This window comes from Sphaerodactylus townsendi, linkage group LG07 (genome assembly GCF_021028975.2).
Source record: "Sphaerodactylus townsendi isolate TG3544 linkage group LG07, MPM_Stown_v2.3, whole genome shotgun sequence".
NCBI lineage: Eukaryota > Metazoa > Chordata > Lepidosauria > Squamata > Sphaerodactylidae > Sphaerodactylus > Sphaerodactylus townsendi.
This window is the reverse complement of record NC_059431.1, coordinates 18421224-18442947: the sequence shown is the minus strand read 5'-3', so window position 1 is coordinate 18442947 and position 21724 is coordinate 18421224. Positions and strand designations below refer to the sequence as shown.

At 45.2% G+C, this 21724-nt stretch overlaps 1 protein-coding gene across 5 annotated transcripts in view; it reads right to left on the bottom strand.

The window, feature by feature from the left end:
• Nucleotides 1-21724, bottom strand: part of NEDD4L (NEDD4 like E3 ubiquitin protein ligase) — a 301785-nt gene that overhangs the window by 6919 nt on the left and 273142 nt on the right. For 2 of the 5 annotated variants that reach the window (XM_048503552.1, XM_048503549.1), the window contains 5 exons: nucleotides 21356-21430; nucleotides 19140-19199; nucleotides 12012-12143; nucleotides 7939-8058; nucleotides 2909-3106 (listed from right to left, as the gene is read on the bottom strand). In XM_048503552.1, the coding sequence (XP_048359509.1) occupies nucleotides 2909-3106; nucleotides 7939-8058; nucleotides 12012-12143; nucleotides 19140-19199; nucleotides 21356-21430 (585 nt within the window). The remainder of the gene's footprint in view (nucleotides 1-2908; nucleotides 3107-7938; nucleotides 8059-12011; nucleotides 12144-19139; nucleotides 19200-21355; nucleotides 21431-21724) is intronic. The other 3 variants (XM_048503553.1, XM_048503550.1, XM_048503551.1) reach the window with 2 other exon arrangements.

Genomic DNA, 21724 nt, shown 5'->3' with positions numbered 1-21724 from the left:
TGGGGCAGAAAGGGGGCATAAACATGTTTTAAATAAATAAAACTATGAACTTTTTTCTTTTTCTTTTTGTAATGGACATGCTAAACTTTCAAGCCCCAGCTAAGTTAATACTTAGCTTTGAGTGTGAAATTTCATGCTTGGTTTTCAGCATATATCCTCTCTAAAATCAGTGGGATTTCACATAAGGACACAAGTTGGCCGTTTTATTTTTTTTAACCTATGTGACTTCACTTATTTTCAGCAAAGCTTGCAGATAGCGTCGTCAGGGGGCATCCTCCCTTTCTGTCACGAATGGAAGACCATTTTAGAGATAGGAGGGAATTCAGTTCAGACATAATGCAAAACCAGGGTTTACTCTGCCTGGTTAGTTTGTGAAACCAGAATTCAGCTCATCCTCACTCAAGTCCAGTCTGGTCTTAACAAGTGCGACTTTGGGTACCTTCTCTCTGCAGAGATGGAAGGTGTTGCCAGAGAAGAAGACAGGATGGGTGCATTCAGACATAGCATGGGAACCATAGTTAAGTCTTGGAACCCCAAGTTAACTTAGGCCTCTTCCACACATGCAGAATAATCCACTTTGAATCCACTTTCACAATTGTTTGCAAGTAAGACTTTGCTGTTCTGCCCAGTAAAATCCAGCTGCAAAGTGGATTGGAAATGGATTGAAAGACACGTATTCTGCATGTATGGGAGTGGCCAGGGGCTTTCAGATCCCTGGTACTTGGAGTTGCTGTGCAAACTTCCAGGCTGTGCACCCTTGTGCTTTGCATTCACTTCAGTGTACTTAGAAGAGTGAAGTTCTGTTTAGGACTGCGCTGTCAGTAAAGAGATTTGCATTTACATAATGAGCCTACCTATGGTTTTGTGTGATGTCTGAACTGAACCAGAGATGGAGCAGTAAAAAGATACTTGCATTCTAGTTTGGATAGCCTCACAGGATGACAGTTCCACAATCACGGTGCAGATGCATCAATCCTGACATCTCCCCGCTAAATATTAGGCATACAAAGGGCACTTTCGCACATGCGGAATAACACACTTTCAATCCACTTTGCAGCTGGATTTTATTGTGCAAAAGAGCAAAATCCACTTGCAAACAATTGTGAAAGTGGATTGAAAGTGCAGTTATTCTGCATGTGCGGAAGAGTGGACAGAGGTCTGGAACTATTGTGAACCTAAATGCCTGCGAACTAGTAAAGCCATGACACTCAGGACAGGCTGTAGAGACGTGAGTCAAGTCTGGTTCCATTCCCAGCATGCACCTCTTTCTACCTCTGTGCCTCCTTGCAGATGTACAGTAGCATTAAATCGGATTTTATATAAAGTTCCCGCAAGCTGTGACAAATGTATGCTCCTCTCTGATACACAAATATCTGGGGAAATAAACAAGGCCAGGAAAGCTAATAACTCAAGGATATTTGGCAGAAGGAGAATGAATTGCCTTCTTAGCTGTGATCTCTAAAGAGATTACATTAAAGAACAACATGGGAGAAGCAACCTTTAAAAAGTGTAACCTGTCAACAGATGGTGCGGTTATTGGCCCTGGATTTACCTTTTATTCTTCCAGGTATTTGAGAGCAAAACTCATTTTGAAATTATATATCTACAAGGCCAACTTTTCTGGCTCTATGCTGTTCCAGTTCTTTTCTGACTGAGATGTGATGGAATTTTAAGCATATTTAAAGATTAGTTCAGTTACCATCTATGTTTTTAAATGTATCCAATGTATGATTTTATTGTTTTTCTATCTTGGAAACCGTCCTGAGCCCGCAAGGGGAAGGGCAGCATATAAACAAAATAGGTGAAATAAAATGAAGTTTCCCAGATATGTATTGTCGAAGGCTTTTCCCAGCTGGACTCAACTGGTTGTGGTGGGTTTTCCGGGCTGTGTGGCCGTGGTCTGGTAGATCTTGTTCCTAACGTTTCACCTGCATCTGTGGCTGGCATCTTCAGAGGTGTATCACAGAGGGAAGTGTGCTACACTTCTCTCTTTTTCAAAAGGCAAAACGTTACAGAAAGACAAATTGGAACCTACTGTGAAGGTGTCTTAAGTCTATAACATACATCTTCCCACCTTGGCAGTTTGTCTACATTGTCCAAGGAGGTGGGAGAGCAAAGAAAGGGGTGGGTGGGGTGGGGGTGAGCACACAATTTGTTCGAAAATAGATTGGTTAGCGATTAGTAGTTGGTGATTGTAATTTCATTCTATAGTTCTGGGAGGAGCAAGTTTTCCATAACCCTGCTTGGACAGTAGGGGGCGTGACCATACTGTGTGTAAATGACGGAACCCTACTGAAGGAAAAGGACTCCTTATCACTTTATTCCTTTGCCATTTTCTCGGGGGGGGGGGGGGCCCTCAACGTTTATATCAGTGGTTCCCAACCTGGGATTTGTGTACCCACCCCCTCAGTATGCGCCACAGCATTTGGGGTACTAAAAAAAATATTACATAATGGGTTTGCTAATACAGGGGACAATGTTAGGGAAATGGGTTGCCAAGGGGTACACGAATGAAAAAAGGTTGGGAACCACTGGTTTATATGCTTGTTGGAGAAAAAAATATGGTAGCTACCAATTTTTTTCCAGCAAGGTTACAAGCAGACCAGGGGGGGCCTTTTCCATCAGGAAAGGAGAAAAAGAGTTGGTTTTTATACCCTGGTTTTCCCTCAAAGCTGCTGACAATCACAATCCCTTCCTCAGAGGAAGGAAAGAATTGAGAAGAGAAGGAAAGAGTTAAAAGCCCCTCCCCCTCTCACATGTCAACCCCCCCCCCCAACTGTAGCTGCACTCTGAAAAGTGATCTTTGAAAATGATCCCAGAGTCCCCATGATGGAGAAACCTGCCCCTCAGTACAGAAAAGCTGAAGCTGAGTTGTCCTTGAAAACAACAGGGGGCGAATCCAGCTTACCCACGTGGTGGTCTTGGAGTTATGATCGATGAAGAAAGGTCTGCCGTTGGGCGCTATTCGCATCTCCCAGCCAGGAGGTAAGAAGCTTTGAGTCAGTTTGTGCTGTGGTTTTGGAGAGTTGTACGGAGAAGGCTGCGGCGATTGTGGGTTGGAAAGAGTGTCCTTCACAGTTCTTCGTATAGGAGAGTCCTTGGCACCCTGTGGAAAGGAGCGGTGGTTAAGAAACACAAATGTCACCTGATGTCACGGTGGGGGTGACATGCTGTGTAGATCTTCAAGACGGACACAGGACTGAATGACAAACATTATCTCTCATTGCTAGTTGGCCTGCAAATTAGCTACTGGTTCTTGGCCGATGCATTAAGACGCACATACCACATGTGTGTATGCACAGATTTGGTGTGTGGCTATGGGGGTCTTTAGCCTCAATACAGTTGGGTAGCCTGCTCCCTTCACACAGCAAGCTTGCCTCCAAACGAACAAGTTGGCCCCACACCATCGGTCCAAGAAGTGGTACTCTCAAGAGGACCCATCATGATACAACTACCCTTCCCCTGGATCAGAGGTCTTCAAACTATGGCCCTCCAGATGTTCAGGAACTACAATTCCCATCAGCCTCTGCCAGCATGGCCAAGTAGCAGGGCTGATGGGAATTGTAGTTCCTGAACATCTGGAGGGCCATCGTTTGAAGACCGCTGCCCTGGATGAAATCTCCCCTTCCCGAAGCCCACAACAGAAAGATTTCAGAGGAATGGAGCAGCAGGCTATCTTCCCTTAGGTATATAACGCTTCAGTAGATGAGTGCAATTTTTTATTCAGAAATCAGAAGATGAAAGGGGAGACGGGGGGAGGGGAATATAGCTCAAAAGAGGCCAAGGTAGGTATAGAAGTCCATGGCACCAGTTTTTCCTGGAGCCCACAATTATTTCCTCCCCTCTCTTCACCGTCTCTCAGGATCCACACAATGAACCACTCACAGACGATAAGAACACTTGGCACGGTTATCAGGAGGACAGACAAGCTAGAGAAGCAAGAGCAGGGGGAAAGAGTGTGAGATGTAAGAAGTGACTGGAAATGGCAGCAGAGGATAAGGAGACCTTTCGATCGTGATAAGGAAAGACAGATGGGAGTGCGCGCATCACAAGCGCGGCTGAGGAATGCAGCTTTTGTGGGGGAACTGAAAGCAAGGACCACACCTGTCAAGCACCTCAATTGCTTTTATGGTACTAAAGTAGGGGAGGATAAGGTTTTGTTTCTGCAGTCATCTGACTTATGGCAACCCCTGGTGGGGTTTTCAAGGCAAGAGACATTCGGAGGTGGTCTGCCATTGCATGTATCTGTGTCATAACCCTGGTATTCCTTGGAGGTCTCCCATATAAAGACTTGCCAGGGTTGGGGCCAGAGGCGTAGCTACTAGGGGACTGGGGGTACGTGTTGCGCTGGGCACGCACCGGGAAGGGGGGTGCAAAAAATTCAGGTTTGTTTGTGGGTTTTTTGTATTTTTAGTGTTTTTTCAGTTTTTGGCCATTTTCCCTAGCTATGCCTCTGGTTGAGGCTGAGAGTACGTGACTGGCCCAAAGTCACCCTCACCCAGCAAGCTTCATGGAGCAAGTAAGGATTTGAACCTGGGTTTCTCAGGTCCTAGTCCGACACCTTAACCACTACACCACACTGGCTCTCTGAAAATAAGGCAGACACAATATAACAGGGAGAGGTAATTTTGCTATAACAAGGGCCTGTGGTCTTGAGCCTAGGGAAATGAAAACCTGGTTATGAATTCCCATGGAGCCACATGGCACAATCGTGAGTGGGTGTCAGACTAGGATCCATGAGAAGTAGGTTCAAATCCCCACTCTGCCATGGAGGATTGCCAGTTGACCTTGGCTCTGTTCTTTTTTTCAGATTAATCCTCCTCACAGGATTTCATTGTTTTATTTATTTAATCTATTTACAACTTGCCTAATGACAGAGGCGTAGCTCCAAAGGGACGGGGGGGGGGCGATGCACAGGGCGTGCGCCCCTGTGGGTGTGTAGTGAGGGCATTCCAGGGGCGTTCTGAGGGTGGAACGGGGGTGGAAGATGCACCAGTGCACCGGGCGCTTTCCCCCCTTGCTACGCCTCTGCCTAATGGAGACCCAAAGTGGCTCACCTTCTCCTCTCCTCCATTTTATCCTTACAACAACTTTGTAAGACACACTAGGTTGAGAGTGTGTGAGTGTCCCAAGGTCACCCATGGCATGAGTGGGGAATTGAACTTGGGTCTCCAGAAACCAGTCCAACGCTCTTGATCATTACATCATGCTGACTCATAGGACTATTGTGGTGATGATAAAATAGAAGAGGGAGAACAATGCTGTAACCTGCTTTGTGTGCCCTTTGGGGAGAACAGGATTTAAATTAAAAAAGGAACAGATAATTGAAATACGGATGTAATTATGTCCGCTTCGGTGTAGTTTGAAAGGTTTTTTCCAACAGGTTGCTATTTATGTCATAATTAATTCAAGTAATTGAAAGTTAAACAGAGGAGTATGCTTGTATATCTGAAACTAGTATGTCTGACTTGGACACTACTGGCTGGCATATTTTTCCATTCCAATTTCTTGCAGTGATTAGAACATGACATTCAGTTTAAATTATTTTTTGAGTTTCAATATCTGGTGTCCTGCCTCTCCGTCCCCAGACTGCTTCAGCAGCTGCCACTTTGAAGTTCAATTTCTGCTTTATTCATGGTGATTATTAATTCACCCCCAAGGTTCAAATATTTAATTACTAAAAACTAATAAATATGAAGTGCTTCTCCCCTTTCCTCCCTAGCCAAAACAGATCTGACTTAGTAAAAAGCTTAAGGCTGCAGTCCTAAAATACAATTTGTAGAGAGTGAGTCCTATGCAACGACATAGGTGGGACTTACTTCTGTTTAAACATGCTTAGGATAACACTGGAAGAACATTTTCTTCAGCTGCTAAGCCGATCAAATGTTCCGGGAAACAATGTTACTTGTGACAGAAGACTCTCTGTGTGGGAGAATCCCATCTTTCAACCCATAGCACTGGGAAGGGGGGATGCAAGGGAAAGGGAGGGAGGGGAGGAACGGGTGGCATGCAAGGGAGGGGAGGGAGGGGGCCCAGCATCTGGACATGGCCCACCCACCCTAGTGGAGAAAGGGGGGAGGGGGAGGGGTGGCATGCAAGGGAAGAGGAGGGAGGGGTGGCATGCAAGGGAGGGGAGAGAGGGGCATGGCCCACCCTAGTGGAGGGAGGGAGGGGTGGCATGCAAGGGAGAGGGAGGGGGAGGGTGTACATTCAGTACTAGGACGAGGAGGTAACCTTGTGTTTCTCACACGTATCTAGGTTTTTAGAACTTCACGATATATATGATATACACATGAAAATGAATGCACAGCATGTGACAGAAAGCAGGAACAAAGCACAGATGCGCAGGGAGGGAGGTGACTTACGGGGAGGGGGTGACTTACAAGAAAAGACTGATCTAGATAATGTCAAGACTTGCTACGGAGCATCAAATGAATGCTCCTATAAGCATTTCTACTGGGGAAGCTCATTGTGTTCTCTTAAGATGACCTCTTTTCAGTGGGGAAATGTCTTCCAGCACAGCAAAGAATTCCAACAAGGCAGAACATTTTCTTGTGTGGAAATGGAAGCGTTTCATAACGAGGATGCCTAAGTTAGCTGGTCATTCTGACCTGGATGGCCCAGGCTGGTCCAGTCTTGTCAGATCTTGGATGCTAAGCAGGGTTTGCCCTGACTACTACCGTGTTTCCCTGAAAATAAGACAGTGTCTTATATTAATTTTTGTTCCCAAAGATGCACTATGTCTTATTTTCAGGGGATGTCTTATTTTTCCGCTCCACAGCCGCATGCTCTGGTGTTCTGTTCGACTGGCATGCTTCCAAACAAAAACTTTGCTACGTCTTACTTTTGGGGGATGCTCTATATTTAGCACTTCAGCAAAACCTCTACTACATCTTATTTTCAGGGGATGTCTTATTTTCAGGGAAACAGGGTATTCAGATGGGAGACCTCCAAGGAATAACAGAGGCGTGATAAAGAGGCAGGCAATGGCAAGGCAGCTCTAATCATCTCTGGCCTTGAAAACTCTACAAGGTTGCCATAAGTGAGCTGTGACTTGAGGGCATTTCCCACCGCCACAGCTAGGCATTTACACTTGAGAAGCCTAAATCTGCAGACCACTGGGTTTGAAACGTTCAGCTCCCTTCCTCGGAATTTTAAGTTTTTTTTTAAAAAAAGAGTTTAAAAAAGTTAAATGTTAAGCAATGAAGAGTATAGCTTCCCATACCAAACGGAGAGAAATTCTACTGAAAACAGAAAACCCATTGATAATAGAAACCCACCGAATCTGCAATGTTACTCTTCGTGCCCACCCTCTGACCGGTGCCTACGCGCCCCCCCCCCAACAACTGCAGGATTATGAATATTACTAAATCAACGCTATTGCAAGATTTGAAAGAGTGATGGTGACACACAGCTATTACAAATGCACGCAGAGAGTGAAAGGCAATACACAGGAAAGAGCACAGGACGTCAATCTTACGAGCTTTTAAGCACGAGAGTCGGACAGAACAACAAAGCATTGCCATGGGTCAAAATAAAGGTAGCTGAGCATAATTACAGAAAGGAGTGTGTTTTTTTTTTTACGAAGCAAGAAGGAACGACTGCAAACAGAGCTGGTTCCCAAGTATTTTGTTGGCCCTCCCAGCTGGTGGTGGCAGGAACCCAACAAGGGATCGAATCACCAACAGTGCCACTGATAGCTGGGAGCGAGGCCCTGCAGAGGATCAGCACTCTCCTCTTTCTAGCGCGCCAGGCGGTCGCTTGCGTGTCCTGGAGAACCGGGCCCTGCTTGCAAAAGGACAAAACGCCAGCCAGAAAACAAAGGTGCAGAGGACCAAGAAGATGAAACAAAGGTGCAGAGGACCAAGAAGATGAAAGGGATGGAAATCCAGGAAGGAGGTGGTGAGCCTTGCTTGTCGGGAGGGTAGCGTTTCTCACCTCGAGTGGCGCAGATAAGGTTACTGTGGGAGTACTGAGGCTACGAGGCCGTCTTATCTGAGGCTCGCTCAGGTGGTTGCTACTGTTTGACGTCGCCCCCGTTGCACCATCTTCGGCGAGCTATTTGAGGCAAACACACGTTAGCTGCGCGCTTTTCTGTGGCAGTGCTCAGTCACGGTAAAATATCTTCAAACGGTACAGTTCAGTGAATTGCAAAAGAAGTTAATGTTTACAATAACCTGTTCTTGTTTAGAAGCAATATTCACCGTCTCATAGCCAAAAAATTTTTAAACTACATTCTTAATCCAACCAAAAATGTTTGTTTAGCATTATGTTTCTTTTAAAGGTCAGTGGTAAAGCCTTAAGGGCCCATTGCTACTGTTCCCAAAGGCATAATTAGGACAGTTTATGTATTATCAAGAAGGAAAAGAAGGCACTCAAGTGATACACTTTTTCTGGAATGGGTCTACAGAGTATCAGTAGCTTGTTAGAAACCAGGAAGCACTCTTAGGTAGCCAGGAAGCACTCTTAGGTAGACAGGAAGCCCTTTTAGGTAGCAAGGAAGAACTCTGTGTGCCCATACCCAAACATTTGTGCCAGTCAGTTTAATACTGGCTAAATTTCACTTCACTTGACCACTTTTTCTTGCAGCACCATCTCTACTAATGGAAGAGATCAGGTGCTGTTACAAAGTCAGCAAGTAGAAGGGAATTCATATGGTAATTTTACAGGGTTTAATGCTATAGCCTCCCAGAGATTTTGAAGAGGAGGAGTTTGGATTTCTATTCTGCCTTTCTCTCCTGCAAGGAGATTCAAGGCAGCTTACAAATGCCTTTCTCTTACTCTCCCCACAACAGACACCTTGTGAGGTAGGTGGGAGCTGAGAGTTCTGAGAGAACTGGACCAAGGTCACTCAGTAGGCTTCATGTGGAGGAGAACGAAAACAAGCCTGGTTCACCAGATTATAATCAACCACTCATGTGGAGGAGTGACGAATCAACCCTAGTTCTCTAGATAAGAGTCCATTGCTCTTAACCATTACATGATGCTGGCTCTCAGCATGGAACACACGAAGGTTCTCACGTGAACCCAACCTTCTGTTGCACACACTATCTCAACCTCTTGGGAGAGACTCTCCCCCACTCCCAGTGACAGAACCCCTAACAGCCAATTGCCTAAAAGTCACTGTAGGTTACATGATGCTGCCGTACTGCTAAGTCAATCTACTGATTGATCAATACTGTCTACTCTGATCGGTCGCTCTCTAGGGTCGCAGGCAGAGAAAAGCCTTCTTAATACCAGTGACCTGAGTTTCTTTTCACTGGAGATGACTGGTATTGAAACTGGTGTCTTTTGTATGCAAAGCCCACACTAGATCACCGATCCATAGCCCCTTCGCTTGATTAATCCATCTTGCTCCCAAATCCCTCTACAGCAGTGACTCCCAATCTTTTTTCACTCATCTACCTCCTGGCCACTGTACCCCCATATGAATAAACCCATTATGTATTTTTTCACATATACCCAAACGCTCTGGAACATACCCCTCGGGGTACGTATACCCCACGTTGGGAAACACTGCTATACAGAAGAAGATGAAGAGTTTGGATTTATACCCTCCCTCTTTCTCTTCTGTAAGGAGACTCAAATGGGCTCCTTTCCCTTCCCCCTCACAACAAACACCCTGTGAGGTGGGTCGGGCTGAGAGAGCTCTGAAGTACTGTGACTAGCCCAAGGTCACCGAGATGGAATGTCTTGGAGTGCATAAGCTAATTTGATTCACCAGATAAGCCTCCACAGCTCAAGTGGCAGAGTGGGGAATCGAACCCAGTTCTCCAGATTAGAATGCACCTGCTCTGAACCACTACACCACACTGGCTCTCCATGCTGCTTATTACTGTATGGCAGCTCTCCAGCCTCAGCTCTAGTCAGCGCCTGTACCCCATTTTACTTGGTTCCTTGCCTGTTCACTTGTGCCTTAATTGTTCATTGGCACTTGCGCTTAAGCCATGAGAAGCTGCCTGGTGCTGAATTAGACTATTCGTCTATCCAGGTCCTCAGCATCTGCCCAGACTGGCAGTGGTTCTCCAGGGTCTCAAGCCTTTCACGCCACTGACTACTTGGTCCTTTAAACTGGAGATGCCCAAGATGGAACCTGGGACCTTCTGCGTGCAAAGCAGATGCGCTTCCACTAAGCCAGGGGTCTGCAACCATGCTGGCAGGGGCTGATGGGAATTGTAGTCCATGAACACCTGGAGAGCCACAGGTTGCAGACCCCTGCACTAAGCCATGGCCCCTTCCCTCTCAAACGTGCTTCAAAATATGGTTTTAGATCTTGGTTTACCAGCAACACTGATAAGCCTTCAGCAGGGTGCAGCTCAATACTAGAACCAGGGGGGCATTCATTGAAAATGCTGGGGGGAAGAATTAGGACTAATAAAAGGAAACACATCTTCACCAACGTGTGATTGGTGTTTGGAATTTGCTGCCACAGGAGGTGGTGACGGCCACTAACCTGGATAGCTTTAAAAAGGGCTTGGGCAGATTTATGGAGGAGAAGTCGATCTCTGGCTACCAATCTTGATCCTTCTTGATCTGAGGTTGCAAATGCCTTAGCAGACCAGGTGCTCGAGAGCAGCAGCAGAAGGCCATTGCTTTCACATCCTGCATGTGAGCTCCCAAAGGCACCTGGTGGGCCACTGCGAGTAGCAGAGAGCTGGACTAGATGGACTCTGGTCTGACCCAGCAGGCTAGTTCTTATGTTCTTAACTTATGATGCCAGGGCGCATCGATTGGGAGCGGCGGGCAGCGCATGGGATACGCAAGCATCCCTGAGACTGACTTTGTAATTATAATTAATGACAGGCAAAGAGAGACTTGTGTGGCTCTAAAAGAAAATTCATGATTTCCCCCCAGCTGGAGTTTCATTCGGGGGAAAGTAAACAGCCAGCTGTGTCCTTCTAAATCCAGCTCCCTCTTTGCACATCGTTTCACTGCACTGACACACATTTCCCCCTTCATAATAAGGAAATGATGGGCGGATATGCGACAACATAAAGGCCCTACAGGTTCGGGACGCAGAGCAGAAATTGACGTTGGCGTATGCTATGCAGCAAAAGCCGACCCTGTGTCAGTCAATAGGCATCTTTTCAATTGAAATAAATTATTTCCCCCTAAGAACAGACTTTCCCAGGAAGAAAAATAGTTTGTATTTATGCCCCGCCTTTCCCTTCACCCCCACAAGAAGCACCTGGTGAAGAAGATGGGGCTGTGTTCTGAGAGAACTGTGACCGGCCCAAGGTCACCTAGCAGGCTTCATGTGGAAGAGCGGGGAATTAAACCCAATTCTCCAGATTAGAGTCCGCTGCTCTTAAGCACTCCAGCATGGTGTAGTGCCGTGGTGGCGAACCTTTGGCACTCCAGATGTTCATGGACTACAATTCCCATCAGCCCCTGCCAGCATGGCAGACTATTATCAGGTGAGCTGGATTTGTTTCCCCACTACTCCTGCTGGGTGATCTCAGGCTGGTCACAGTTCTCTCCGAATTCCCTCAGCCCCACCTACCTGAAGGTATCTGTTGTGGGGAAAGAAAGAAAATGAGTTTTTAAGCCACTGTGCAGAAGAAGAGAGAGAAGAAGAGTTTTGGATGTACACCCCACCTTTTCTCTCCTGTAAAGAGACTCAAGGTGACTTACAAGCGCCTTTCGCTTCCTCTCCCCACAACAGATACCTTGTGAGGTAGGTGGGGCCTGAGAGAGTTCCCAAGAACTGTGACGAGTCCAAGGTCATCCAGCAGGAATGTAGGAGTGCGGAAACACAAGAGGTTCACTAGATAAGCCTCTGCCACTCAGGTGGAGGAGCGAGGAATCAAACCCAGTTCTCCAGATCAGAATCTACCTGCTCTTAACCACTACACCGCACTGAGACTCCTTAAAGGCAGATTAAAGCAGGGTATAAAACCCAACTCTTCTTCTTCTCCTTTTATGCTACGTGGCTTCTGAAACCCACCAGACCACTGTGCAACGGGAGACTCAAAATGTTCTAACTTTTCTCCAGACACCAAACGCCGTACCTGCATGATGGGCCGAGTCCAAGTTGTGGTTCGATTGTTATGATTGACGTAATAAGTACGGCCCTTTGCATCTTTCCTTTCTTCCCAGCCCGAAGGTAAGCCCGGAGTAGTGTGCACGTAGGCCACAGATGGCTGTTTATGCAAGAAATTACCAGAGTGTTATTTTTTTCGCCAGCTTGCCCTTTTTACAAAACAAATACCTCCAGCGGTGGCTGAGCATCACTTTTCCTACTGCAGGCTTGGATAATGTTCAGTCCTGTCCTCTGAACAGCAGCTGCAAAGCTACAGTCCTCCTGGTTTGAAAGCTCAACTGAATCACAAAGCAACTAAGCCAAAGGGACGAGAAACACTGTAAAATGACGGAAGGACTTTCTTTTTTTGGTCAAACCCTTGCTTAAATTGTAAATGTCTACATCAAAGGACAGGAACAGCAACAGAGTATAAACGGCGTAACACGCAACGGCTACGAGCATCGAGTGCAAAATCTGGATCAGTGGCAATGTTTGTTTCTGCTCCTGCAGATATGAATGAAGATGTAAAACCGAGGCAGGCAGCAACACTGGGAAGTCTACACAGACCTTGCAGGGCCACTGTAAGTGATTATTAGGTTGTTGTGTGGATATTGCCAGGGCATTGGCTATGAAGGTCTTGATCTGAATGTGTTCTTGAATAACCAAGGGAGAGACATTTGGACACATGAAGCTGCTTGACACAGAATTGGACCATTGGTCCATCAAAGTCAGCATTGTCTAGTCAGACTCTCCAGAGTTGTAAGCAGAGGTCTTTCCACATCACCTACCAACAGATCCTTTCATTTGGAGGTGGCAAAAATGGAAACAGGGACCTTCTGCATGCTAAGCAGATGCTATACTATTGAACCACAGCCTCTCCCTCTAGTCCAGGGGTGTCCAACTCTGGTGCTTCAGATGTTCATGGACTACAATTTCCATCAGCCCCTGCTGGCATGGCCAATTGGCCATGCCAGCGAAGGAACTGACTCAGAATTTAGTCCATGAACATCTGAAGCACCAGAGTTGGACACCCCTGGACTGGTTGTTTAACAACCAGGGTCTAGAGATATTTGAACACAAGAAGATTTTACACCTTCTTATGGACAAGGCTTCTGTTGTTGGCCGTTGGAAGATGAAACTGGTTTCAGGGTCAAAGACTGCAAACATCTTAAGGATTCTTCACATGTGTTGGTGGCCCTGCAAGGGCAGAAACATTTTGTGTAGAAAAAGGGCTTGTGAGTCGTGTGTGTGATGAATGCACAGTTATTTCACTGTTGGAGGAATACTGGAAAAGCCACGGTACTAGGGGAAGAAAAATTACTGAAATTCTGCTGAGTTCTGAGCTTGGTCAACAAAAGACCTAATCGTGAATTCCAAGATAAATGGAAAATGTGCTTCTCATATTATTCATAAATGTAAAAGAAACAACGAAATGAAATGTGAATAGTGGAAATGTAGCATGTGTGTGTAGAGGTGTTATTATTGTGATATTTGCACAGGAGGACAGAAGTTGTTCATAACTCATTAGATTTTATAATTTTTAAATACAATAGGGATATCAGTTGAATATTATACATAATTTGTATAAGTTGACTGGTTCTTTCTTTATATTTATATCTAGAAGTGTAATTAAGCTAAGTTTTGTTCTCAGTTCTTATGCTTTCGTTTGTTTAACTGGTTCTATTATGTTTTTTACGAGAAATAATTCTTCAAAAATGTGCTGAGCTTCACTGTGGTTATTGAGCTTTTCACGGGATTTTGCCTACATTGCTCCCTCCAACCACCAGACCCACAGGGCATAAGAAGAGTCATACTCTTAGAAGCAACTTAGAAGTTACATCTTAGAAGCAACCACCGTCTTGGGAGAATGTATCTCATACTCTGCTTTCTGTGGCATTTGCTAGAAAGTAGAATTGTTGGCAGACTAATTATGCTTTTCTAACTTGCATGGTGAAACAGGAAATAACTGCACACTCACAGCCAAACTTGTTAACAATGCTGCAAAAAATTACAGGCACTATACCTGGTATGAGAAGGGTTTTTGGTAAGGCAAGGATGCCTGGATCAGATATACAAGATGGAAACACAGAGGGGTCCACCATCAATAGACTCTAGCCCAGTGTCTATTGCAGGGGTCTGCAATCTGCAGCTCTCCAGATGTTCATGGACTACAATTCCCATCAGCCCTTGCCAGCATGGCCACTTGGCCATGCTGGCAGAGGCTGATGGGAATTGTAATCCATGAACATCTGGAGAGCTGCAAGTTGCAGACCCCTGGTCTACTGCAATAAACATGTTAGGGTTTGGTTGTGGTGGGTTTTCCGGGCTGTGTGGCCGTGGTCTAGTGGATCTTGTTCCTAACGTTTCGCCTGCATTTGTGGCTGGCATCTTCAGAGGTGTATCACAGAGGGAAGTCTGTTACACTTTGTATCCAGACTTCCCTCTGTGATACACCTCTGAAGATGCCAACCACAGATGCAGGTGAAACATTAGGAACAAGATCCACCAGACCACAGCCACACAGCCCGGAAAACCCACCTCAACCAGTTGAATCCAGCCATGAAAGCCTTCAACAATACATGTTAGGGTTTGATCCAAATATTGGTTTATATCAATGGAAGGCAGTTCTATTGACCAAATGGTACACATCTGCCTTTCCTGTTCCCACCGTAGAACAATGAGCTCCCCGAAATGATCCCCTATCTTCCAACATCAGCGTTCTGAGGATAAATGATCCTCTGTACAAGGCAGAGTATATTTGAAAAACCTCTTTGATGACTATGGGTTGGATCCAGTCAGCTTTTTCAGCTCCATGTAGGCCAATTCTCCTCACAACAGCCCCTGCCCCTCATGGCCCACGCAGGTTTCACGATCCCCCAGCACAACCTTTTTGGCATCCAAAGTGGTCCTCCTGTTTTTACAAGCAGAAGATCTGGCTGGATCCTACCCAAAATCTGAAGGAGGTGCGCTTTCTCCCCCCCCCCCCAGCAAATATTTTAAAAAGGTAAGCTGTGAGAATGACATTCACTTCATATTAAAGACAGAAGAGATGAAGAAGAAGTCAGAGAGGCTGGGAAATAAAATCACGTTTATAAATCAAGCCACGCAGCTTTGCGTGAAATCCGTCTGAAAATCAAGGCAATACTATGTGCTGTGGTGGCACCTAATTTAACTGCAATCATAAAACTTTGTTCTGAAGACATTTTAACTGGGGGGGGGGGAACTCCACTAATATGAGATTTATGGAGGAGGTTAAAATATTAATGGGAAATACGATTTTAGCAGACTTTGAGGCAAAATTAAAACGTGTGAGACGTCAAAGCGCTTTGCTCCGTTGTTACAGTCAGCAGTTCCTTGTTTGAGGAACGTGCCTCTGAATTCATTCTGCCTGCAAAGCGTAGCCCTTGTAAAATACCTCTTTGGCTTTCTTTGCCATTGCACGGTTTTAGCTTAATCGGGAAAACGCTTTTGTTAATGGGGGAGCTTTTGTGTCACAGCCTTACAAAATCCCAACCCATGTGTGGCAAATTAAAAAGATAAACGACAAAGCAAAAATTGTAAAGTTCCGGCTGGAAGATCAGCACTCAAGGTTTTTTGGGGAAAGGGAGATAATGTAGTCAAGTTGTTAGAACGAGCTTCTGCCTATCTCAAGACAGACTGAATTAATTTTTAAAACAAAAGTTTGCCAGGAGGCAAAGGCCTCCTCCTTCTGCCTTTCAACTACCTATTCTGGCAAATATCCTCAGAAGAAGTGTAAAGATTAGCAGGGGCAGAACTTTGTATTGACTGCTATTTTTGTGAAAAATCAATGGGTCTAAATCAGGGGTCTGCAACCCGCGGCTCTGGAGCCGCATGCGGCTCTTTCAGCCTTATATTGCGGCTCCGTGTGGCCTGGAGGTTGGAGGGTAGCATAGGAATGGCCCTCCAGGAAAGGTGAGTAGAGGGGACAAACTGGAGGTGGCTCCATGTGGAGCCACCTCTCCGGCTCGGTAGATCTTCGGGGCCGTGAAAAACGGCTCCAAATGGCTCTTTGGGTGGTAAAGGTTGCTGACCCCTGGTCTAAACTGTCCTATCAGCATTGGCTCTAACTCCATCTTTATATTTATATGTAGCGCACTGTTGGGGCACTTTTGCACATGCAGAATATCGCACTTTCAATCCACTTTGCAGTTGGGTTTTCCTGTGCGAAATAGCAAAATCCATTGCAAACAATTGTGAAAGTGGATTGAAAGTGCATTAGTCTGCATGTGCGTAAGTGCCCTTGGTGAGTTAGATATGTTCCATTTGATCCCCTGTGCAGACACATTTTGCCAAAACACCAAGTCAACACACCTTGACGTTCACAGCCTTTAATTAGCTAAGGCTATAAGGATTGTCTGAAGGTAGACCACTTCACTATCTAACATTAGTAAAGGCCTGCCAAGCCAGGATCTGAGAACATGGTTTGAAGTTAATTTATTAAGCACAGGCAAGTCTTAATGGTGGTTTCATGTGATGCACAAGTGTGGACAAGCTGGATTAAATCTTAACTTGTTTGGGCACAGCAAACACAACAAAACCAGCATTTGCCAAGGCAAAGCAATATGTGACCGGTCACCAGGGACCAAATACTGGATTCAGGATTACCTGTACTTCAGGTATATCAGGATTTCACATTGTATCTGAACTGACCCCTTGAGTCCAACACAGGGGTATATCTGCCAGAGGGACATGGGGTATCACATGTCCCTGGGCTCATGCCATCTAATCACATGGGGGGGATGCCGGGCCCGGGCCCCACTTGCTAGCTCCAGGTGGTAGACTTGGGCTCCTTGACGGCTCCAGGCGGTAGACCTGGGCGCCAGCTCCAAACAATAGACCTGGACGCCAGCTCCAGCTCCAAGTGGTAGACCTGGATGCCTAGCCAGTTCCGGGCGGTAGACCTAGGCGCCACGGGAGCGGGGCAGGAAATTCAGATGTTTGTCCCCGGGCTCCATTTTTCCTAGATATGCCTCTGGCATCCTGAAGGCATATCCATACAGCATAAAGAATGGCAGAGACTAACTACATATCAACAGAGGCCAGAAATCCAAAAACCCTTAGAATAAAACAAAGCAATTGCTCACAATTCATATGACCACAGCCTTTGTTTCAGAGAAGGGCATTTTAAAATCCACGAGATGCAAAGATCAAACACCAACGAAGTAATATTTTCCTGGCTGTGAAATGAGTTCATTCTATTATTGTTCCTTCCTCTTTCCACATCCAATTATAAGTGAGTCTGTAAGTACGAAAGATTCCTAAGAAATCCAATGAATAAACTGCAATGGACTGGAGAACAAAAGGGCAGCAATCCCCCTGAGTTCCCGGTGGTAACCTTATCTCACTTTTGCAAATGAAAAGCTTCCTTAGTAATAGAACAGAACATCCTTCAACCTCTGCTGTTCTTTGCAGAGGCCGTACCCCCTGTTCAGATTAAATATTACAGACAGCGTTCAGAGAATTCTATAAAGACATGATTCATAAAATGCATAATAATATATATATTATTTCCTATGGGAAATCATGTACTATCAATTAAAAGAAGAGTTGGATTTATATCCCCCCCCCCTTTCTCTCCTGAAGAAGACTCAAAGGGGCTCACAATCTCCTTTCCCTTCCCCCCTCACAACAAATACCCTGTAAGGTAGGTGGGGCTGAGACAGCTCCAAAGAACTGTGACTAGCCCAAGGTCACCCAGCTGGCATGTGTTGGAGTACACAAGCTAATCTAGTTCACCAGATAAGCCTCCACAGCTCAAGTGGCAGAGCGGGGAATCAAACCCGGTTCTCTAGATTAGAGTGAACCTGCTCTTAACCACTACACCATGCTGGCTCTCAGAAGAGGGGAAGAGTGTGTTTAGGTAGTCAGATATACTTGGAACCCAGCAAATTACAATCTACAATAACATGGCACTGTGAAGTCCCATTGTGAGCAGGTTCTAGAACAGGGGTCTGCAACCTGCGGCTCTCCAGATGCTCATGGATTACAATTCCCATCAGCCCCCGCCAGCACAATGCTGGCAGGGCTGATGGGATTTGTAGTCCATGAACATCTGGAGAGCCGCAGGTTGCAGACCCCTGTTCTAGAAGATGCTACGGAAAGAAAGCACTGCATGCTTTGGGGCACCCCTTCCCTGACCTCAGTCTCTTCCTGGCCGCTCGCCTGGAACAAAGTTAAAGACAATTAGGCTTAACACAGCAGTCTCTGGCTGGAGCGGGGGGATGGGGACGGCGGCCAGTGCGCCCCATGTTACACCCCAGTTTGCAAGTCTTTAGATTTGCATCAAGTGACCTGAATTTACACACACTCATTCTGACAAATCAAAGCCAAAACATGCGGCCAAAATTTTCACTCTGGAATGAATTATGGCTTGCAGGAAACCGGTTCTTCCTGAATGTTTATTCTGCTGGAACAGGGTCTGCAGATCCATTTTAGCTGTTGCCAAGAGTAGAATCGTATCAAAAGAAGAAGGTTGGCCTCCCTGTTATAATCTAATAATAAGTGTGTTTGTTTAATCTTTTAATTAAAATAACATTTAAAAAACCTGAACATTTAATCATTTCTATTGGTTTTGGATAACCTAATAGCAATATAACAATAACTACATAGGCCATGATTGCCTCATAGTTCATCTCTGGTTCTCAATTAGCGTTCTTTCACTATAAGGAACTGGGGAGGACCCAAGAACTAAGGGAATTAATTTAAATACATCCTATGTATTTTAAAGGTTATCTACAGAATTATGCAGCTGCAACTCTTGTCACAAGTAATACATATAGATGTCCAAAAAAATTCACCTCAACAAGATATCAAATATCTATCACAGAAGTTCAGAAAGTGAATTGGAGAGGAAATAAATGTGTGTCCCCAAAAACCATGATTCATGGCTTAAATGCTGAGGGAAAATACTTCTTTTTTTCATCACTGAGACACAACACAGAGATAGGCCATCTCTATATCCCCACACAAGCACAAGTTTCTAGCACTTTTCCGCCTAGAAAAAGTTCACATTCTGAAAAGAAGACAAGAGAAAAGAAAAGGCATGAGATCTGAGTGACAGAGAAAGATATTTTTGGCTCAATAAAGGCTTTATTACCGTTGACTCTTCACCACCTGTGACCGTTGAAGAACGAGCTCTCCTAGATGGGCCGCTTGGCTGTTGAACAATAATTAATGTTAGAGTTATGGGGTGATCAGGAATGAAAGTCATAGATTAGTTGCCGGTCTTCAGGGCACGAAACAAAAAACCCATTTTTTAACAGTTTTATAAACACTGAGTCAGCTTCACAGCCAAGGGAAGAGCCAATTGCTGATAACAAGGCCATGATATTCCTTACAATAATTGCATGTGATAGGGCCAGAAACGTGATACTAAATAACATGCCATTACCTTTTTTCTTAGATAAGTCAACATGGTATCTGAAATTTCAGAACAGGGTCATGCTTGTGACGTTACACCAGTGTAAATTGTGTGTACACCTTCTCCCAGAGAACTTACATACTGGGATAGGAATATCTAAGCCATTAAGCAAAGTCCATTATTTTGAACAGAATACATGGAAATGACATGCAAAGAAGAAGCTGAGTTATATAGAAGTTCAGAGATAAGTGGCTTTTTTTTGGTTGCCCAAGGGTGCGAAGCCTCGAAGAAAATGCAGCTGAAAAGAAAAGAACTAATCTTCATTGTTTTCTATTAATTGCACCTATCTGGAATTAATTAATGGTGCACATCAGGAAAAAAAGAGAAATCGTGGGCGAGCGTATGCAGGGAAAAAGACGATAAGAGCTTGTTTAATAAAAGAAGAAAAATCACTGAGAGTTTGTTAGAGGAGTTTGGTCATATCCAGTAGTCCTAAAATAATATTTCGGATTAGGTTTTGCTGAATTCTGACAGAGTTTGATGTAACTGACATTCAGAGAAGAAGGTTCAGAACTAATTATTAATCATGCAATCCTTTCTTTGACTAGATTCTCATGCAAGCCAACCCTTTATGACAGTTTAAAAAGAATGCGGCAATGCCACAATTAACTGTTTCTGTGTAGTTTGTAAAACGAAAGAGCAGACACTGGTGACACATTCCACAGGAAAAACTTGCTTGGTACAACTTGACCTGTTTTTGTTTTTTAAATAACACTTCACACATCCCCGAAATTTCAAAAGCGACTTGTGTGTTTGTGGGTGGGAGCACCGCAGCTGCTGTACCCAAGCGCAACAACTGATAGGCGCGTTTAGTGCAAATTGTATTGTTCAAGAGTCCCCAATTTTTTTTGAGGCTGGGGGTACCTTTGGAATTTTGAGGCAGAGGGGTGAATGCCACCCTGAAATGACTTCTGTAGGAGGTGGAGTCTAATGCAATACCGCCCTCCCCACTTTGCAGCCATGAGAAAATCTTTCAATTACATGAGGGGAGCCAATAGCAAACTTCCCCTTACAATGGCTCCTCCCACTTTCTGCAATCTTTAGCAGTTGTAGGCACCATGCCCCCATAGATGCCATCTTAGAGAGTCCCGTCATAGTTCCTTGGGTTATGGCAGAACACAAGACTTAGAACACCATATGACAATAAGAGTGGCAAGATATTGTTAGTATGCAAGAACAAAGCAACACAACACAACACAACACATTCTCAACCAGGAACCAAAAACCTATCTGGGGAACTTGGGGATGTTTCCCATTTTCCGGTCAAGTCATTCTGATAATGACTCCATTGAGTGGCACAGACTAAATATTTATAACCGCTAAATATGTGACTACCAGTGGTGGGATTCAAATAATTTAACAACCGGTTGTTTACAAGAACTATTTTAACAACCGGTTCTGCCGAAGTGGTGCGAACCTGCTGAATCCCACCACTGGTGACTACCAATCGGAATAAGAATCACAGGAATCACTGACTTTTTGTTTTCAGTTTTGCTTTCACTTCTGTTCTTTGATGCATCTGCTATAATTCATAAGTGCTCCCATTCATCTCTTGACTAGCAGGCATCTCTCAACCATACACTAGTCTAAACATATCTCATGCCCCTTTCAACTGGAGAAGTCGTTAGCCTGAAAAATGCTGAGTTTATCTGACAACTGCACATACAACTATTGCCCGATTTCTTCAGGGGGTTTCACACACCTCCAATCTGTCCCCAGAATAACCTCTCTCCAGTATCTGTCCTCAATGCCCATTTTTATTTTGAGGGACATGGCCTCTAAGTCAATACGTTAACTGGAATTGTAATTGAAATAACTGCCAATGGAGAGGATATTCAGTATCCTTCCAAAAAAGGGGAGAGGAGAAAGAGAAACAAAGGCATTCTACTTACCAGTGATAAGAGGGACTGTTCAGCAACCGCATCAGTTACGCTGCAAGATCTTAACCTTGCTGAGGGATCTCTTTGCTGAGAGAAACAAAACAGCAGACCATTATGTGTATATTATGTTGTGGCAATTTCCCCTGAAAACATGTCAGGTATAACACTGGATTGTCTTCCTTCTATCTCTTGAAGTCTCCCCCCCCCTTCCAAAAACAAAGGGCTGCTGTCAGGGGCGGAGCAAAGGGGAACTGCGCCCAGGGCACGTGCGTGCCCCGCGCCCCTGCCGCAGTGGCGCCTGCCCCCGGAACGCCCCTGCCATGCCCCCTCTACAGCCCAGCCATGCCCCGCCCGGGGAGTCACACCTCCCCCTGCCCCGTT